A 20,495-nucleotide genomic window follows, 5' to 3' on the forward strand; every position below is an offset into this window, starting at 1 on the left:
ATTTTTTTCTGAAAGTGAAAGAAACATAATTTGCTTATATACTGGGACAGCAAAGTGTATTGTTTTCTATGTATGTCATAAAAGGTTGAATTCAGTTGATTCATTATTTGGTTGGTTGGTTGTTTTTGTTTTACAACATATCAACCTTTTCCAGGTTATTTAATGCCGAATCTAGTTATTTTGAGGAACGATTTTTAATGGAGTATATTTTTTTTAAGTCAGATTCTATTTAACCCATAGTTGGGACCCTAACAGGTACTACCACTCCGGGTCAGAGTGGACCTGGGAACAATGGCAATTAAAGGGAGGCTCCAAGGCCCACAAGGTGGTTTTAGGTCATAAGGTTATAGTTTTAGGTCATATCCAGGACCGATTCATTATTTGGAGTAACAGAGCAATTTTGATTTTGTAAGCAATATCCAAACCATGCATATCTTGGTTGCAGATGAGATATTCTTGCTTGCAGAATTTCTACAAATGCAGAAATGGGAGCAATCAAGAAACCACCGAATCTTGATGTAAATGTCACTTGGATTAAATAACCTCGACTTCTCGTTAGAATAACAGTAGCAATACCAGACACCATAACATTCAGCGCTGGACAAGACGCACACTGCTACTTAATTTGACACTCATAGTCTTAAAATCAGTAATAAATACATTTCTCCTACCTCCATCAAAATACAACTTATATAACTGGATTCACAATAAAATTTACTTTAAAATGGTATTTTAATATTTTTGTTGTGATTTGTATATTCAAAGAAATCACTATTTAAATCCGACTACTAACAAAAAAACATGCCAGCATAGCATGCCCGCTGGCAGTAGATCACTTTTTAGGGACAAGCGATCGAGGTGTGTTCACATAAATATTTGAAGCAGAAGTTGTAACCTCAACAACGTTTCTAATGATTTTAGTTAATCAGGGAAAAGAATTGTCTTTGTTATGGAATTTGAACACAATATGTATATCTTTCCAGTCAAAAGTTAGAATATCTCCAAGGTGATACTTTGTAGTACAAAGTAAAAATAGAAACTGTGTTCAAACGCTATTTAATAGCAAACATATTCATTTCTTTTATCCTAAAATTTGAAAAGAATTGGATAAAAACTTTTTATGCACAAATCGATAGAAGTAGTGACAACTGCATATAAACATGAGAATTTTTGTGTGCCAAGACACGCACAAAAAAAATTTGTAAATAAAATGTTCATTAACTTACGAACATAAAGTATGCATTTTATTTTTGTTATCTAATAAAGAAAAGGCAAAATGGACGTGCACATTTGTGTATGTCCACGAAAGGCTTTTTGCGTTGAGGTTTTTGCATCGGTTATACTTCCCAGATCGTAATATCTCAAATTCGCAAACGGACATGGTTTTTTTTAAGTTTTTTTGATCGAATTTTAAAAAATTCCTGCTATCCTGTCGTGTCAGCTGTTTGTTTGTCTTTTTTGTATAAATAAAGCAAAACTAATCGAATGAAAACGCAACCGCCTGGCCTTCTGGCCAGGTAGTATCTGTTCTGTAATCGGTCCTTGGTCAATGTAGGGGAAACCCTTTATACCGAGACAATTACTATTTATTTGGATATTGCCAGAGTGCCCCCTTTTTAGAGGGAGCTGGTTTTCCCCCCACATTAAAAACAACCTTGTGTCTAATTTTCTTTCGTGGGGAAGCAAATAAATACTATGACTACACTTTTAAATGATCCAGTAGAACACACAAACCACTTATCTCGTTAAGTAAAAGAATAACTTTTATTAGGTTTGTTTTATAATCCACAGAAGTATGAAAAAGTGTCCAAGAAAAAAATATATAACAAATAAATGTTACCAAAGGCAATTTACTCTTCTACATACTTCAATAAATTTTTTGGGTTGTAAATGTTTATTCTGTTCAAAAAAAAAGTAGTGTTGAGCATTACATCAGAACAAGAAAAAATGGACGTGAAGTCTCAAAAATGATTTAAAAATAAAAAATTATACAAAATAGTGGTAGAAACTCACCCGATAATTGTCACAGAAGCTTGAAGCCGTTAAAATGAAATTTAATTATCCTAATTAGTTTAATGAGCTTGAAAACATTATAATTGTAATCTGTACAAAATTTCTTTTCATTTTATATGCTACAAGCCATATTTTGTTAATAATTTCTTTGAATCGTGTCATAGTGGCCATCTTCAATTTCCTGGTTGCCATCTTGGATTTTTCACAGTATAATGATGACAAATGATAAAGTTCATCAGAATAACATTTCGCATGATGATAAAGCCTTACCTCTCATTTTTCTACCTGTTTTTTTTATGCTTCTACTTAAAGCCGTTAAAATGAAACATAATTATGCTAATTAGTATGCTAATTAGTTTAATATACTTGAAAACATAATTCTGATCTGTACAAAATTTTCTTTAATTTGATATGCTGCAAGCCATATTTTGTTAATAATTTTTTTGACGTGTGTCCATGGTGGTCATTTTGGATTTCCTGGCCACTATCACAGATTTTTCATGATGTTATAATGGCAAATGATAATGTCCATCAGAATAATACTTCCTATGATGATAAAGCATTACTTACCATTTTCCTTAGCTGTTTTTATGATGTTTCTATTTAAAGCCATTAAAATGAAACTGAAATATCCTAATTAGTATGCTAATTAGTCCATAAGTTATGAACTGAGATGGTCATGAATAACGTTAACTGAACCTTCGTGATATTATAATATGTTCAAAATTTCATCATAATGTCTTAAAAAGATCTGAAGATGCAGCTTTTAAAAGATGGGTTAGTCTGTAATTTGTGCAAATTCCCTACCATTTTCAGTCACGTTTATATGCATTTAAATAGGACTGACTTAAGGCAAAAATGTCCAGTGAACTAGACATTTTTTGATACTTTGAATAGTCATAACTCCAATTTTTATGGGCCGATTTTAAAAAACTAAAGATATTATTTATTTATTTTTTATACTCTTTTCAATAATGCTTGATTTGAGTTTATTCGATCTAAAGAAAAAAATGGTGTAGTATTGCTAATAACTGGGGAAAAGTGGATCGCTTTAAGGTAGCACCAAAACATTCACTTCTCATCTCAAACATGTAAGGCAGAATAAGTACTTCAGTGAAAACATACATTAGGAATTTGACACTTAATCGATTAGTATAGCTATAGGCTACACAACTCAATTCTTTGTGTCAAATTCTCATCTTTTGTTTTACGATATTAACCATTTTTTAGTCATTTCATATTATATCAAGCTATTTGAGTATAAAATTTAATATATTTTAAATTCTTTATTAATTTATGCTGGACATTGATTTCATTTTACCAATTTACTGATACCAAGTGTCCCTTGATAGTGATTAATCCCTGTATATAATAAAGACTTTGCAGTTTTTCCGCTCTGGACCAATATACTTTAGGTTTACAGCAACAGATGACACATAAAAATTCATTATGTCTATGCTATTAGCCAATATGCTATGTACCTATAGAACAACATTTCAGACACATTGATTAGTAAAATTTAAACCCTATATTTACTCCTAGGAGCGACATCATTGCAATCACCTACAGAGGAAATAGTTTCAATTTTTTTTTTATCTAGCCACCAAGTCTTCCCACCGTTCCCCTCCTACACCACATATTTTTACTCACAGACCCTACCCTTCGTAACTGATCCTTAAACTCATAGACATAGCATTCACCTTCCATTACTTTAAAAACAAAATACAAACGTCTCCCCAGAGAGCTCTTTTCTTTCTGATTGGATGATACTTAACATTCTCCTATTCTGGAAATAAACTTATTCCGTTATTTAACAAACATTTCACCAAACTTAAACTTATTGTCCTCGCTTACCGCTACATAAATACAATTACAATTTAGCCAATTAAAAAGCATTTTAAAATACTTAACTCAAAAATTATAATCCACATTTCCTTTATTTTACTTTTTTTGGGGGTGTTTCCTTATTTTCGCCTTGCACTAAATGCAGATAACATTCCGTTTTCTTTTTTCTCCAGTTCTCTTATTATCGAACTCAAGCAGTTTTATTTGTTTTTTTTTTGTTTTTTTTATTTTTTATTTGTTTTTCTTTTATACTATCGAAATGAAACAAAAACATTTTTTGTTTAAGTGTTTTCCTTTTGTTTGTTATTTGAGTTTATTTACATTTGTTTACTTTTCATTTATATTTATATATATATATATATATATTTGTTACGATAAGTGAAATATTTGACACTAACTATAGGGTAAAGGGGGTGGGTCATTATTTTAAATATACCATATAGTGTTTCCTTGTTTTCGACTTGCAATAAATATGGATAACATTCCGTGCTTTTTTTTTTTCTCCATCTCTCTCAGTTTTTTTATTATCGAATTCATGTGTTTTTTAATTTTTTATTTGTTTTTCTTTTGTTTTATTGAAATGGAAAGAAAAACCATCAGTTTTTTTTTTTTTTGGTGTTTTCCTTTGGATTGTTATTAGGATTTATTTACATTTGTTTACTTTTCATTTTATTTTTTTGGGTGTTACAGTGATAATTAAATGCAGTAATTAAAAGAATTTATTACATATAAATACATGGAAGTTTCGTTTTATTTTCTTAGGATAGGATTCCATGTTTTTGTTCTTAAATACATCTGTTTCTTAATAAAACTTTGAGACAAACTATTTTTAGTCGCAGAGACCGGTAAATAACCAATGAACATTACCACAGCTTCAACGGCTAAATGGATGTTTTTTTGTTTGTTTTTTGTTATTTTGCATTTTTTTCACCTCTCTCCACCTGGGGTGCCTACTGCCTTTAATTCCCCCCCACCCCCGGCTGCTATTTTGTATTTTTATATGGCTGGGTGTTATTACTTACTACACTACCTCTCTCTACCTGCCCTTGACATTCCAATAGTCGTTCTTACCATGAAGAGTTGGGGGTGTCTATTCCGAAAGTTACTTGGAACATAAGGTTGGGGGTAGGGCAGCAACAACATCAGTACTTTAATTTTTTTGGAGGGGGAGGTCACGCTTCCACCGAGCAATGCTGGTTAGCGGGTACTGCTAGTATTCAATATTTACACATTTTTCAAGGTTAATAATATACTGACATTTTTAAGAATTTATTCTATATGTAATTTGTTTTGTACTTGTGTGCTGGCAAGTGTATTATGGTCAATGCATTCATTTAGATTTTAAAATAATTTGAACACAACATTAGTTGAATAATATTTTTAGTGTAAAAATAAAAAGCAAAGAAAGAAAACTGAAATTTTGTTTTATTTCTCAGCTGATTTTTGCTTTTCATTATTTACAATCAAACTGGTCTTGACTGCAAAAAAGATTTCAGCCACCGTATCCTCAGAGCTTTCTTTAAGTGTTGTGGTTGGTTGGGGATTTCATTTAATTTGTTACTGTTTATCATCATTAACATTTATTTTATACTAGCGGGGCTACCCAGCATTTCTCAGGACTGTATAAACAATGAGAAAATTGAATTTTATTTTGAATATATTTGTTATTCTTAGGAGAGAGGAATTTTTAATGTCTATGTATTATTTGCTATTTCAAGCAAAAGAATATTTTACCTACCTAGGACGGATATTAAACGTATGAAATAATTGTATTTTACCTAGGGTAGATAATTTACAGCATGTATATGAAATAATTTTACCATTGCAAGGACGGGTAATATACAACACATATTTAAAATAATTTTACCTACACTAACACGAGTAATTTAAATACATATAAGAAACAATTTCACACACTTTTTTACTCCAAAACGGACAACCCAATCCCCAAAAGAAAACTCAAAGGCACGTTTAAAATTAACATAATCATGCTTCTTTCAGCCATCACATCATTCCCAGATAATAACATGAAAAATTCAAAAAAATATAGATCATCCCCTACAGAAACTGGCCTAGTAAACTTTCATAGAAAACCAACAATATATATGTAATTTTGAGATCATAAACTGTTTAAGTCATATCCGGAATCGACTTCAAAAAATAAAGTAATTTTGAGATAGAAAATTGTTTAAACTATTTCCGGTACAAACTTTATATTCTACCACCCTCATTTAATCCAGTGCGACACTGATTATTCTGCTAGTATATATTTGCCCGTATCTTATTCAATCCTGAGCAATGCCAGGAATTTTGCTAATATATATTTCCATCGATCTCCTTCATTCTGGGCAATGCCGGGGATATTGCTAGTAAATTTTCTCGCCTATCTCATTCAATCTTGAGCCACACCAGGTATTCTGCTAGTGTATATGTGCAGCTATCTAATACAATCCAGGGCGACGACAAGTATTCGTCTATTCTGTATTTGTACCAATCTCATCTAATCCCCGGCGATGCCAGGTATTCTGTTAGTATTTATTTGCACGTGCATTATTAAATCCCAGGCGATGAGTGGTATTCTGCTTCTATATATTTCCACCTTTCTCATTCAATCTGGGGCGATGCAGGGTATTCTGCTAATATATATTTTCACCAATCTAATTCAATCCTAAGCAACGCCAGGTATTTTGCTAGTATATATTCTCACCTATTTCATTCAATCCGGGGCAATGCTGGGTATTCTGCTGGTATATATCTCCATCAATCTCATACAATCCTGGGCGATGAAAGGTATTGTGCTAGTATATATTTCAGTCAATCTCATTCAATCCAAGGCAACGCCAGGTATTCTGCTAGTATATATTTGCATCTATCTCACTCGATCCCAGGCGCCCATGTATTCTGCTTGCATACATTTGCATGTATCTCATTCAATCCCGGGTGACTCCGGGTAATCTGTTTATTTCATTAAACAATCCAATAACTCACATTTCATCATATTACATAATTATTGAATAGGTTACTAATTTCGACAACTATTTTTTTAAAGATTTGATGAGCATTACCTCCACCCCATTACTAAAATAATAACTTTGATACATTGTGTGGACTGTTTATTTAATTACAAACATACCAGTCAAATAACTCACATTTCATAACTTTTCATAATTCTTGGATATGTTACTAATTTCAACTATCATTTTTGCATAATTCAACCCACATTATCAGCCGATCTTACTAAAATAATAACTTAGATACATTGTAATGAAATAAACAGCCCAAACAAACACACACACTAATCAATTAACTCACATTTCATCATTTTTCATACTTCTAGGATATGTTACTAATTTCGACCATCATTTTCCATGATTTAACGTACTATATCACACCTCTCTTACTAAAATAATAACTTTGATACATTGTCTGGGCTGTTTATCACACTACAAACACACCAATCAAATAACTCAAGTTTAATCATTTTTCATAATTCTTGGATATGTTACTAATTTCTAAAATCTTTATTATTATGACCCACATAATCGCCCCCCTCTAACTAAAAAAAAACAAAAAAACTTTGATACATTGTCTGGGCTGTTTATTTCATTACAAACACACCAATAAAATAACTCACATTTTATAGTAATGTTAAGTCATAAACGGTTTCTGCCATTTCCAGGACTGTCTTCATATCCACCACTCTTAAAAATGTACAAGAAATATAGTAATGTTAACTTGTAAACGGTTTCTGCCATTTCCGGGACTGACTTCATATCTCCCACCCCATACTTAAAAATATACATGATATATAGTAATGTTAACTTGTAAATGGTTTCTGCAATTTCCGAGACTGACTTAATATCCCCACCCCTACTGTCAAGAATATACATGAAATATAATAATGTTACAGAGAAAGGCTAATAATAACTTAGATACATTGTAATGAAATAAACAGCCCAAACAAACACACACACTAATCAATTAACTCACATTTCATCATTTTTCATGATTTCCATGTAAATAAGAAGAGTATTAGATAGGTGAAAATGAGATTAGGATAAGCCGAGACTCGAACCTTGTAAGCAAGGTAAAGAATTGGAATGTTAGAATTTAGTCTATTGTTAAATTCTATTAGAATAGTTAGATATTGTTTATATCGGAAAAAGAATTGATTGTCCATTCATTTAGAAAACTGAAGAATACAAATTAAAAATATATTGTTAAAAAAATAGGTTAGAATAATATGTTCAGAATTCTTTTGTCGTTAAAAGTGAGTTTGGAAAAACATGCATAGCGTGAATTGGCCACATTTGGGAAACACACTTCTGACGTCATAGACGAAGGAGGATTCTCAATATAGGAACTAGAGTTAGTCAGTCAGAGAGTCAGCAGAAGAGTAGAGTCGAGAGCAATTGAGTTGGGTTGAGTTGGAGTCAGTCCTTTAGAAGCGAAAGGAAGAACATTAAACTATGTAGATCTCAAATTTGAATTCCTGACGTCATTAGCATTCGACCGGTCAAATGAATAAAGAATCATCATTGTGTTTTTGTAAAACTGTTGTCATGTGTCATCTTTCAACACTCCAAAGGTAACGTGTTAATCATCTTGTAATGAACATTGTGTAACCCTTACAAGATTATGTATCTCCCCTCCTCTGTGTTAAGAACTTGTATACATCCCCATTCAGTATCTATATGAAGTCTCAAGCATTCCAGAATTGTATAAATGTCTCCCTCTCGCCCTCATCATTGTTATATATGTTCCCGTCATTCTCCTAAATATGAAACCCCACTACTTAACTCGTAAATGGTTTCTGCGATTTCCGGAACTGACTAATATCCCCCACCCCGCTCTTAAAAATATACATGAAATATAATTATGCTAACTCGTAAACGGTTTCTGCCATTTCCAGGACTGACTTCATATCCACCACCCCACTGTCAAAATATACTTGAAATATAGTAATGTTAACTCATAAACCGTTTCTGCCATTTCTGGAACTGATTAATATCCTCCACCCCACTCTTTAAAATATACATGAAATAAAGCGTGCAGTGATCCATTTAACTGATTTTTGGTATCAGCAGTTCAGCCATGTGATTTTTGGAATATGACATCTTATGTCACTGTAGTACATCATGAATATATTATATGCATCTTTTTTAAGAAAAGTTAATGACGTCATCATTTGAATTGAACACATTAGACTATCATCCCCTCCTGCTCGAAAATAAGGATGAGATTATGGCTGGGATCTCACTAAATCCATTAACTCACATTTCGTATAATATTAAAATCTGTAAGTATAAGGCTTTAGAGGAACAAACGCTGATTAACTCATATTATGCCCCTCCGCCTTTCCCTCCCTACTCGCCTATATATAATGTTTTGGATTATGACTTGGACGATTAGGAAATGCATTGTTTACATTTTAAAATATAGCAACTCGATCCTTGTCGGTAATTATTTTCGATCACTCATAATTTTATTTTCCCCTTTGGATTTTCGCATAAATTTGGGGTTTTACGTTTTGAAATGCGATAATTACGTTAGCACCAATTTTTCAACTTTAAAATTAATATTTAACATTGGGTTATAATATCAAGTTACCCTTCAAAAGCGGTTAATCTAAGTATTAAAAGTCGCCATTAAAGGGAGCTGGCATCACATCCGATCATTAGCCAGCATTTTTTCAAAAATGTATTAAATAATATTAGCAATACTATTATGTAGTATTTAATGTTAAAATTTCACTAAATCTTATGACCCCCCCTCCCTGCAGAAAACCAGCCAGATGACCAACTTAAACTTGACCGTTCGGGCCAATTTTTTGATATTATTTTTCCAAAGGTCTAAACTTTAAAATGATATCAAATTTGTCAATGTTGGTTGGGTATGTCGAAAGTTTTAGGTGGACATACAAACATCCACACTAACAGACGTTTGAGATTTATAGATAGATAGAAGATGGTGACGTGTTGGTCAGAACTCATATTTATAAAGTTTTAATAAACCTAACTGAATAAGTAGTTCTAATAAATGCCTTTGTAGAGCACAAAACAAGAATAATCAACATACATTTAAATCAATGATTCAGTTTGAAATTTCTACATCAGATATCCGAATAGACCTGAACAATCATAATACAAACCATATGTCTCTTTATATAGTTATAATTTTTTTATCTAAAAATCAGAAAAGAAAATGTTAAAATTATTTGGTATTCAATTCCAGAAACCCTGTTGCAAAATAGCAATTTAACATATTAAACCTAAATGAATAAATATGAAACTTGGGCCTATTTCTCGCACTAATGGTAAAGTCAAAACGTTCTATTTGTCGCTTCATGAGGGAAGAGAGAGAGGGCACCAAAAAAAATATATATTTATATCACACTTGACAGCACAGTCCTAAACAAATTCATCCACGCAATCTTAACCAATACCACCGAATTGACACGCTACGCCACCGAACAATATCGTTGAATCAACATGCCATGTTCCCAAGCAAGCATCGTCGACCAGCACAACACGCTACCAAACAATCTTGTCAAATCGAAACACCACAATATGAAATGCAGTACCGCAAGGCATGTTATCAGAGCAATATTTTTCAATTGCCCACCCTCCACCCGAATCACTCACCAAACCATTTTTTTTATAGTTGTCGAGCGAAACTTAACTGTCGCTTTGGAGTGAAACAGATGCAGTTCATTAGCAGACTTTTAATTTGCAATCTAAATGTCCAAGGTTCGCTTTTCACAGCAGGTAGACCCGAGTCATACACTGGATCCTTGGGTGCATCATCTTCTGAAGAGCTTTCTTCCAGTTGTTCATACAGCAGTGGGGCTTCGTCATCTGATTATGCAATTATGTTGGCATGCTGAGCGCACATCCTTTGTGTCTAAGATCAAGTGTTGACTATTTTTGTCATTGTTCCTGCACCGAAGTGCGTCGTACATCTTCCCCATGGACTCTTTACCTAAACCGCATCTGCCTCCTTGTATGGATTAGGAAATGTAGTGTCGGGCAGCGTCACTTCATTGATACCCTTGACACGGATCCTATAATTGTGTAGCACATTCGCAAGTGCCGTCATGGCTGTCTTGTCATCCTTAGGCATGGCATTGTGCCAGTACGCTGCCTCTAAGATTGTGCACTTTGTTCTTGCTGAAATACGTTTCATTGTGCGATGGGACCTCTCGATTATTCTGTTTCCAGAGGGCATGTGGGTGCAACGAAATCGAATGTGCACGCCCCACATCTGTGTAAAGTTAGTAAATGTCTTTCCGCAAAATACAGTGCCATTATCTGTGAGCAATTCGGTCGGCGGCCTCCTTTCACAGAATATACTCTGTAACTGTTTAATGACTCTAGCAGAATCCTTTCAGTGTAATGCCTCCTAATGGCAAAATGGCTAGAGCCACAGTCTATCAACGTCAAGTACAACTGAGTGTCGAAATGGGTTATATCCATAGCAATCGTACCTGGCTTCCAATGCACTGGGACTGGATCTATGAACTGACATTCTTTACAATCCCCAACCACCGACCGCACTTCAGTTTCAGTTATTAGTGGGTTGACTAACTTCATAAAGTACCATGTCCTTTTCACACCGGGATGTCAATTAGACCGATGAATTGTCTGTATCTGAGACCCGTGTTAGTGTTCTGCGGCCACATCAGACACAAGTTCTCTGGATTCTGCTGCTTTGTGGATCTCATTTAACCACTGCTGTGATACTTAAGTTGCTCAGCTCTGTTATCGTGAGACTTAATGAGCTCTACATTGATCGTTAGTTTTTTTTTTTTTTTTTTTTTTTTACACAGTGATCACCACTTATCAAGGCCCGGAAGCCACTCAGGGATAAGGGTTATTGCAAGTACATTACGTTAGTGAGGAGATTTGCTGAAATGTTTACTTAAGGGGGCAGTTCATTAGGAATTTGTTAACATTGGACTTGAACACATCCAAGTTGTAGTCCGGAGGGAAGCAGGCAGACGGAACAGAGTTCCACAGGCGTGCAGTTCTAAGAAAGAAGCTTTGTTCATGGAATCTGCGTTTTGATTTAGGCACAGATATAGAGTGGGGGAAATTTTTCACAGTGGATTCAGCTAGACGGGTGTTTTTCGTGAAAGATTGGCGAGGGGGGACCAGAGATTGGAGTTCAGACGAGCATCTGCCATGGAAATAACGATAAAACAAGGACAGGCTCACAACATCTCTTCTGTGGGAGAGAGATTGCAGGGTAGAGAAAAGGGCATCCCCCACTAAGCCACAAAGTCTATTTTGTACTCTGTCAAGGCAGGATAGGCTTATTTTAGCAGCTCCTGCCCAGATATGGCAACAGTATTCCATCCTTGGACGTACTTGGCTTTTATATAGATAGAGAATTGCATCTGTAGTGAGATATCTTCTCGAGCGGTAGAAGGATCCCACCATCTTTCCAGCGACCTTGGCAACAGACTTGATGTACGTGTTCCATTTCAGATCAGGAGTAAAGGTCAAACCCAGAAGCTTGTCAAAACACGGGGCCTCACCCAGACGAGAGCCATCCATCACAATTGATGCCAGCTGGGGATCAGAGTGTTGATGATGTAAGGATAGCAGTTTGGTTTTGGATGCATTAAAGGTAACCAGCCACATCTTCCCCCACTGAACCACGCGCTCGAGATCAGAGGAGAGAGAATCAGAGAGAACTTTGTCATTTACAGCCTTTGATGTGTTGCCGTAGATGGTCGTGTCATCAGCATAGATGTCAACGAATGATTTAAGTATGTGTTTAGGAAGGTCATTGATGTAGATCAGGAAGAGAGTTGGACCCAGGATTGACCCCTGAGGAACTCCAGCATTTATATTGCAGGCTCTGATTTTTGTCCATCTACCACTACTCTTATGAGCCTATCGGAGAGAAATGATTTAATGATTGAGAAAACATTTCCAGTTATACCGTAGCTGAAAATCTTGTGAAGTAGACCCTTATGCCATACCTTGTCGAAGGCCTTTGATATGTCGAGAGCAATTGCCCTAGAAAGGAAGCCTTTGTCAAGAGATTCCCTAATCCTGTGGGATATAGCCGTCAGCACATCTGCGGTAGATCTTGCAGAGCGGAAACCATATTGTGTGTCACTAAGAAGGTTATTCCTGCTGAGGTGGTTGACTATTTCTCTATTTAATATGGATTCCAGCAACTTACTCATAACACACAGGAGACTTATTGGTCTATATTGAGAGGGAGATGACTTATCACCTGAATTCTTAAATACAGGGCAAACCGATGAGGTCTTCCAGGGAGTCGGAAAGCACTTCTCCTTAAGGCAGCGCTTAAATAGTTTCGTAAGTATGGGAGCAAGTTCTGGTTGAAGCTTTTTTAACACTATAATTGGGATGCCATCAGGGCCAGTTGCTTTACTGGAATCTAGGTTCTTTATTAGCTTGGCGACCTCATGCACGGATATTTGTATGTTACCTAGCTTCAAATCTTGGAGCGTCGAGAGGCGACGCCTAATTAACATTTCCAAAGCTGCTTTGGTTTGCATTCTTGTCCGTCCGGGACAAGGTGTCAGTTATCCACCGATATACACACATAGAGTCTGTTCATAAATGTATGGTTTTGACTTTCCACTGTAATGCTAGGTTGCCACCTCGCAGCACAATATCAAGCTCAGATAAATTTATGTGCTTGTCTTCATGCACAGCTTGAAGCTAGCTTGCATCCTCTGCCACGGAACCATTGCTTTCCACACAACCACACCTGTAGCAATGGAACTAGTGTCCACCCACACTGTAACATTTTCTCCACAGATAGACCAATCACCTTTCACTAGAATAGGGTCTCGCACTTCGTCATTCCATCCAATTGTCATAATATTTGCGCTTCGTTTTACAAACGCTGTGGTGACAGGTAACCAGAGACACACAGGATAATGACCAGTCAGTTTTCCACACACTGAAAATACAATTCAGCGAGTAAGTCTATTGGCCACTGCTGGAAGATCATTTCCATGCCACTAAAAATTTTCCATACTCCTCCTGGACATGTAATCCCAGCTGTTCTGGGGTCTTGCTTTCCAGACCAAACTTCTCCAAATGTTCCTTGCAGAACACACACTTTCATTTCACAAAAATGGCGTCAATATACGAAGACATAGCCACGTTTATAGTCTTATCCTGGCTAAGGACAGTATTAACAATGGCCCACATTATTAAAGGGGCAACATTAAGCCCAAAGGCAGGTAAGACAATATCGTTGTCCTTTGATCTCTACTGTTTGGAATGGCCACAGAGATTTGTCAACATGTACTTGCAAATAGGCTCAGCATAGATCCAGCACTGCAACGTTTGATCCCCGTTGTCACCATTCCCTCAATTTTTGTAAGCAAACATCCACGTTGGCCATATGCACGTCCATGTACTCATTTTGCTCCCAATAATTCATAATAGGCCACACTTTCTGTTTGTTCTCCTGCAAAACATCCATGAAGGAAATTAGACCTTTTGGAGAGCCAAGTTCGGTCCAGAGAATATGGAAGCAGCAAACCATTATTGATCCAGACTTGCAGTTTGCGATCAAATTCCTCATGAATTGGTGTTGGGGCTGGATACTCTGCAAGTCTATTTCTTAAAGTAAGTGGGGGTTGGTCACCAGTCCTTTTCCACAATGTGGTTAACTTCCGAGTGTTATGTTCATACTCTGTGGAGAAGTCAGGCTCGGTGATGGTGATAGCAGCAAAATTGGTCTTCCTGAAATGTGGAAAATTTACCTCACTTACACTATACACAGCTTGCTCGATTGCATCCACTTCAAACAATAAATCAAATCCCAGTAAGTATCTATCCACAACTAACATCCATTCCTTGAAACACAACTTGCGGACCAGTGACTGTGTGCATCCAGTATCTACTAAAGCTGTACATGGTAGTCCATTGATGTGAACAATTATAACCGGCAATGTGCCATTTGCACCATCTTGGAGGATGAGATTGGCGCTGAATTCTCGGCCTATTACTCGTGTCCCAGACAAAAATCAAGCAATGTGCCCTTGTCGCTGACATCGATAGCATGTGATAGGTTTTCGAGGCTTGACACAAACATCTTTTCTCGTCGCACTATCCAGTAGGCAATCGCTTGCCCTATGATTGAGTCCATTACACTTGTAACACCGCGGCTTTTTTTAATAGTTGTCAAGCGAAACTCAACTATCGCTTTGAGGTAAGATGGATGCAACTTATTAGCAGACTTTTGATCTGCAATCTAAAGGTCCCGGTTTCACTTTTCGCTGCAGGTAGGCCTGACTCATACACTGGCACACAATTCTTGTGCACTTCCATGTATGCGCGTCACACTATTCAATTTACACAACAGACGTGTGATATAAGTCACAATGTTATCTGCATTTTTTTTTTTCAAAAAGGACATTTTACCAATTAACTATTATTCCTTATTTTAATTTAATGATTGTTTTGATTGTAATAAAACAAATAGTGCTGTTTGGAAATATAGTTTTCTTTTCTGGACAAATATCTAGAATTTGCATTTAAATGTTCTTTTCTTTAGAGAATTTAACTTGATTTTCAACAAGTTGTGATTTATTTCTAAATTTCAAATAAAATACAAATTAATTTTGTCTTTAGGCTGACATTGAAAAGTCAAATTAATTTGTATTTAAATTACCAAAATTGGGACTGTTTATTTATTTATATGAATGAGAAAGATTGTTTTGTGCAAAAGTTATGGATGAAATGTTTATTATTTTAAGTTAATGTTTCAAGAATTTCAAGTAGCAAATTTTGTGGAGCAGTAGTAAACCGGCAAATGAACTAGTGTGGGGATAAATCAGAAAACATTTTATTTTTTTTCATATATAATTATCAAAAACTTTTTAATGAATTTGAGTCATTCATTTTTAATTCTATTAAAACGATAATTGATATAAAAAAAGAAAAGGCTAGTTAACTAACATTTTAAGTTCCATATAGAGAATTGCCCCATATTTTTGGTGATGAAAAGGGATCTTCATTTTTAAATTAAATTATTTTTAATAATATCGATTGAATGAGTATACTAGATATGCTTGTAAATACAGAATTTGGAGGCAGATAAATATAAAGGAAACTAGAAATAAAACCAAAGAATATAGGCATCATCTTACCAATCATCACCCACATTGTAAGCACTAAGGCTTTTTGTAAAGTTTTGTACATTCTGTGGGGTAACATTCTGTAAAAAACCAATGTATTCCTCAGAGTGAAATCTACACATGTCATGGGCTGAGGCTCGATAAGGTCGATACACCTTGAATAAAAACAAAGAAAATTGAATTCAATCTGCATGAAATCAGTTAAATTTTTAAATGGGGAATCATCATTGTAACAGATTTAAAACATATCAATGTTTAGTGAAGACTAAAAAATAAATTTTGCTCACATTCAAAAACAAACACAATTCATTACCTTTTGTGATCAAACTGAATCATAGCTAAATTAAGTTTTATCCAAATAAATAAAATAAAAATTAATTTTAATCTTTATGTTTTAACCTATTGCAAGACATTATACAAAAAAAAAAAATTGTAAATTGAAGATGACATGAGATAGTGAAGATGACATGAGATAGTGAAGGGGTCAAAGATATCAAAAGGTAGCATATTCACCATTTTTCATAAGCATTTATCAATGAGAAAACCATGTTCAAAGTGGGTGTAGTGTTTGCTCAGTTAATCTAAAAAAATGTGTCAATGACTCAGAATGTTGTTTGCAATAGCTTAACAGAAAATGAATTTTTGCATCAACATGTGACAATGGATCAAATCTTGATCCGCCCAGTTAAATTGATAGTCAACTGAGAGGATAGCAGCGGGGTGAAAGCTGTCCAAAGCAATCAGATATGCAGACATGAGTAGGCAAGGTTTTGGTCTCCATATTTTGGGATGTGCAAGATATTTTATTCATCAATTACCTTGAGAAATAAAAAACCAATTGCCACAGAACAACCATAATCAAAGTGCTCTTTCACTTTCGTAACAGTGCTTTAAATTACTTATGCACCCATCCTAAAACTACTGCCTCTTTGCAGACCACAAAAGAATGTGCTGAAGAATTAGATTTGGCTCCAATCCGAAAGACAAATTGTGCTATAAAAAGACACCAAATTGTTAGAAAAGTATTGGAATCAGTGGTTCATGGTTCACCCTAGCAGAATACTGTTGATGAATAAAGTCAAACTTTGCTTAGAAGTTATTTTATTATTTAGGCTCAGGAGTAATTCAATGATATGTTATAATATATGTTTTTATGTAGTGTTACAGGCTCAGGGGTGGTATTGTAATACAAAGGAATTGAAACAAGAAAAAAAGAGTAAACTTGAATTTTGTATGATTAACAATTTCTTCATTCAGTTTATTTTAGGGAATATAAAATATACATTAACATAAGAAAAGAGCAAGAATTAAAGATATAGAGAGCACTAATACAGAACAGAAATTAATGAAAATGCAGTGCTTGTTCTTACATTTTTGGAGAAAGTTATTTATATGCTAAATAGTATTTAATTCTTCACTTGAGGGAATTCATACATTTAAATGTATATATTCACAAACAGTGTATATACAAGGTGATGTAGTTTGCTTGAATAACTGGGTGTAATATGTAGGAGTCACAATGCAAGAAGTAGAAATATATTAGTGTTGAGAAGGAAAGCAAAAACAAAAAAGTGATTTTGTTTTTTCTTGATTCAGTCTCAACTTCTACTACAGTGATCTAGTGTGTGAAACAATGTTCTGTAGTATATTTAGATCTAAGACCTCATTATCAAATGAAACTTCTAAAACTTGTATCCTGATATGGTTTGCATTAACAGTCATTAGCATAAATACCTCATAGCACAAAATAATTTTCAAATTCATGAGTGCAGTCTTATTTTTGGTATCAATTAGTAACCTAAGTAAGATTCAAAACGAATTTAGGAAAAAAGTCAATTTTTACAGTTAGCACCCAATAAAACTGACAAAAATTGGGATTTGCTGATAAAATGAGGAAATATTGCTTATTTCTGTAGATGGATGATATTCTATGTACTTGGAATTGATCTATTCTCTTTTCTCATATTAAAATTGTGTTCATGGATATTATTCATGAGATATTTAGTTGAAAAATGGAATTTTGGGGGCATTTTCGTTTTTTGGGGGGAAGGTTTTGGCTCAAATTTGTCTGTAGCATACAGAGAATCCCCACAATCAATCCCCTCCACAATTTCAATCACCCTCAACATCTAGGCTTGCTTTCAACAAACCAACCAATTTACTTTAGATCTGAAAACATGAGGTAAAAAAGAAGTAATCAATAGTAATCAACAAAAATACTAACATGAAGAAAACTATGAATATTAATACAAGTAGGGTTAAATTTCTGGAAATAAAAAAATCTTGCAAACCTTTCCTGGCCAGTCATAACTTAATTTGAAATGTTGAAAAAAATCATGTATGGTTTTCAGATATTTTAAGGTGAATTAAGGGACAGTCATTGGTTCAAATCCAACCTGGTGGTGGTATCACCATTACCAGTATCTCTGTTAGTAAGCGTGCCTTACACCAGATTTAAATGTTGATGGATACAGTATATTCAAAATCAATTTTGCTAAGGTCTAGTTCCATTACCTGTTGATAAAAGCTGTAGAAATGCGCAGAAGTACTAGAGAGCCTGAAAGGTCTGCAAGATTAATAAGTAAAGTACTATGACCTAATCAAAACATAACCAAATGACAAAAACTCTGTCTTCATTCCTCATTTTTGCATGACTTGGAAAAATTTTGCATGAACGCCTGCATGATGTTTTGAGTGAAAACATTATTTCTCAGGGTCAAGTTCTGTTCCCCATCTACTTCACACACGAAAATCTGATCACTCCCAAGCTCTCTCTCATCATCTGCTGTAGGATACTTCCACTTCAAGTCAGAATTGTGATCTGTGCAATGGATATGTTCAACACAGTAGAATAGTCTGGAATCCCTCTCAGTGATTTTTGTGTATGTAATGTAACCAATACCATAGATGACTCCTAAATCCACAATGTAACATACATTTGATCCACATGTACAATCTTATCTTCTACCTGTTCTTCATTGTTTTCAGTTTGAAATACTTTCAGAGTGTCTTTATTACCTGGCAAATTCATGAATGCAGTAATTTGACCATTAAAAAGAACACAAGAGATTGGTTAATCTCTCATTGTGATTGATTTTGTTGAATCTGAATAAGGAGAAACCAAAAAGTGGGCTGTTACTGTAATGTGTACAAATTTAGAGAAAAATCATCAAATTTTTACTTTTTTTTCTCTCCATTTTTTGGTGGGATTTTCAACATGAAATTGCTTTTCAAAGCTATTTATGATAAGTCATTTAAAAATAATTCTAAGAGTGAGTGCATGCAAAGGAGAAGAGATGATTTAGGAATTTTTGTTTTTTGACGATTTTAGCCAAAAATGGCTACTTTAACAGTTTTTTTGGGTGCTAACTGCCAAAAATGGCTATTTTTCAAAAATTCTTTTTGATTCATATTCCTTATTCCAAAATGCATTTAAAATGAGACTGCACTCCTGGATTTGCACATAGGATCTCATACAACCTATCCCTAAATAATACCTGCTAAATTTATTGACTTTGCTTGAACCATAATAAATGCAGAATTTCGACCACCATAGCAAATGACAACAGTAAAAATTTGTAAAATAAAATTGATTCATTGTAATTTTTGCAGTATTTTCAAGAAAATGTTCTAAAAAAAAAATCTATATATACTCAAAGCTAAAAATGGGAAAATTGAAACCACATGTTATTTCTACATATTTTGATGTAAACAATGAAAACACAATTTTTAAACTTCTCTCAAAAGTCAAATAAATGATCAATTTCGTTAATTTTCTTTTGCAGACTTATATGACTGAACTATAGATAAACTGAAACAAAATAGTATACAAAAATAATATACAAAAAAATATACAAAAAAAAATTCTCATTTTGCCCCCCACCCCACCCCTCCTCATACGATCTTATCAGATTGGGGGGGGGGGGAGATTCACATCTTACTTCTTTTTTTACATATTAAAATATACTGGAATGATGACATAAAATATATTTGATTTTGGGTCATAATCGTTGTCGATTCATATGATTTTATTGATTTTTCAGAAAAAAGTTGGAAAATGTATTAAAAATTATATAAATTTTACGAAATTTAAAAAAAATTATTATTTACAGGGTAGAACGATATAAGTGTCACCTTAAAGAAAACAACACTACAGCTTTATTTTAAAGCTTTTATTGAAAAGATCAATTCAGGTAACTTGATTATGTAGTAAAACTGACATCTACTTAATGTAGCTGCCTTCAGCCTCAATCACCACCTTGATATGTATCCAGAACTGGGAGCATGCCTTTTCCACAAGCACCAGCAGAAGCTCAGCGAATACTTGGTGGATGGCAGCGATCAGGTTAACTTTGGTGTTGTGGGAGGTCATGTTGGTGATGTTCTTGACGTATGAGCAAACGAAGTAGTTCTGCAGGTTCAGGTGAAGGGAGGAGGGGGAGATCAGTGAGAAAGTCGTAGCACTCGTTCTGAAACCAAGCCTGGGTCTCTTTGGACT

General features: G+C 34.5%; 1 protein-coding gene across 3 annotated transcripts in view; it reads right to left on the minus strand.

Moving 5' to 3' along the window:
- Positions 1 to 20,495, minus strand: part of LOC145287841 (histone deacetylase 3-like) — a 653,483-nt gene that overhangs the window by 243,240 nt on the left and 389,748 nt on the right. For all 3 annotated transcript variants that reach the window (XM_080135715.1, XM_080135716.1, XM_080135714.1), the window contains one exon: positions 16,010 to 16,152. In XM_080135715.1, coding sequence (XP_079991841.1) covers positions 16,010 to 16,152 — 143 coding nt within the window. The remainder of the gene's footprint in view (positions 1 to 16,009; positions 16,153 to 20,495) is intronic.

This window comes from Euprymna scolopes, chromosome 11, assembly GCF_053919585.1.
Source record: "Euprymna scolopes isolate OS-2025 chromosome 11, ASM5391958v1, whole genome shotgun sequence".
NCBI classification, from domain to species: Eukaryota; Metazoa; Mollusca; class Cephalopoda; order Sepiida; family Sepiolidae; genus Euprymna; species Euprymna scolopes.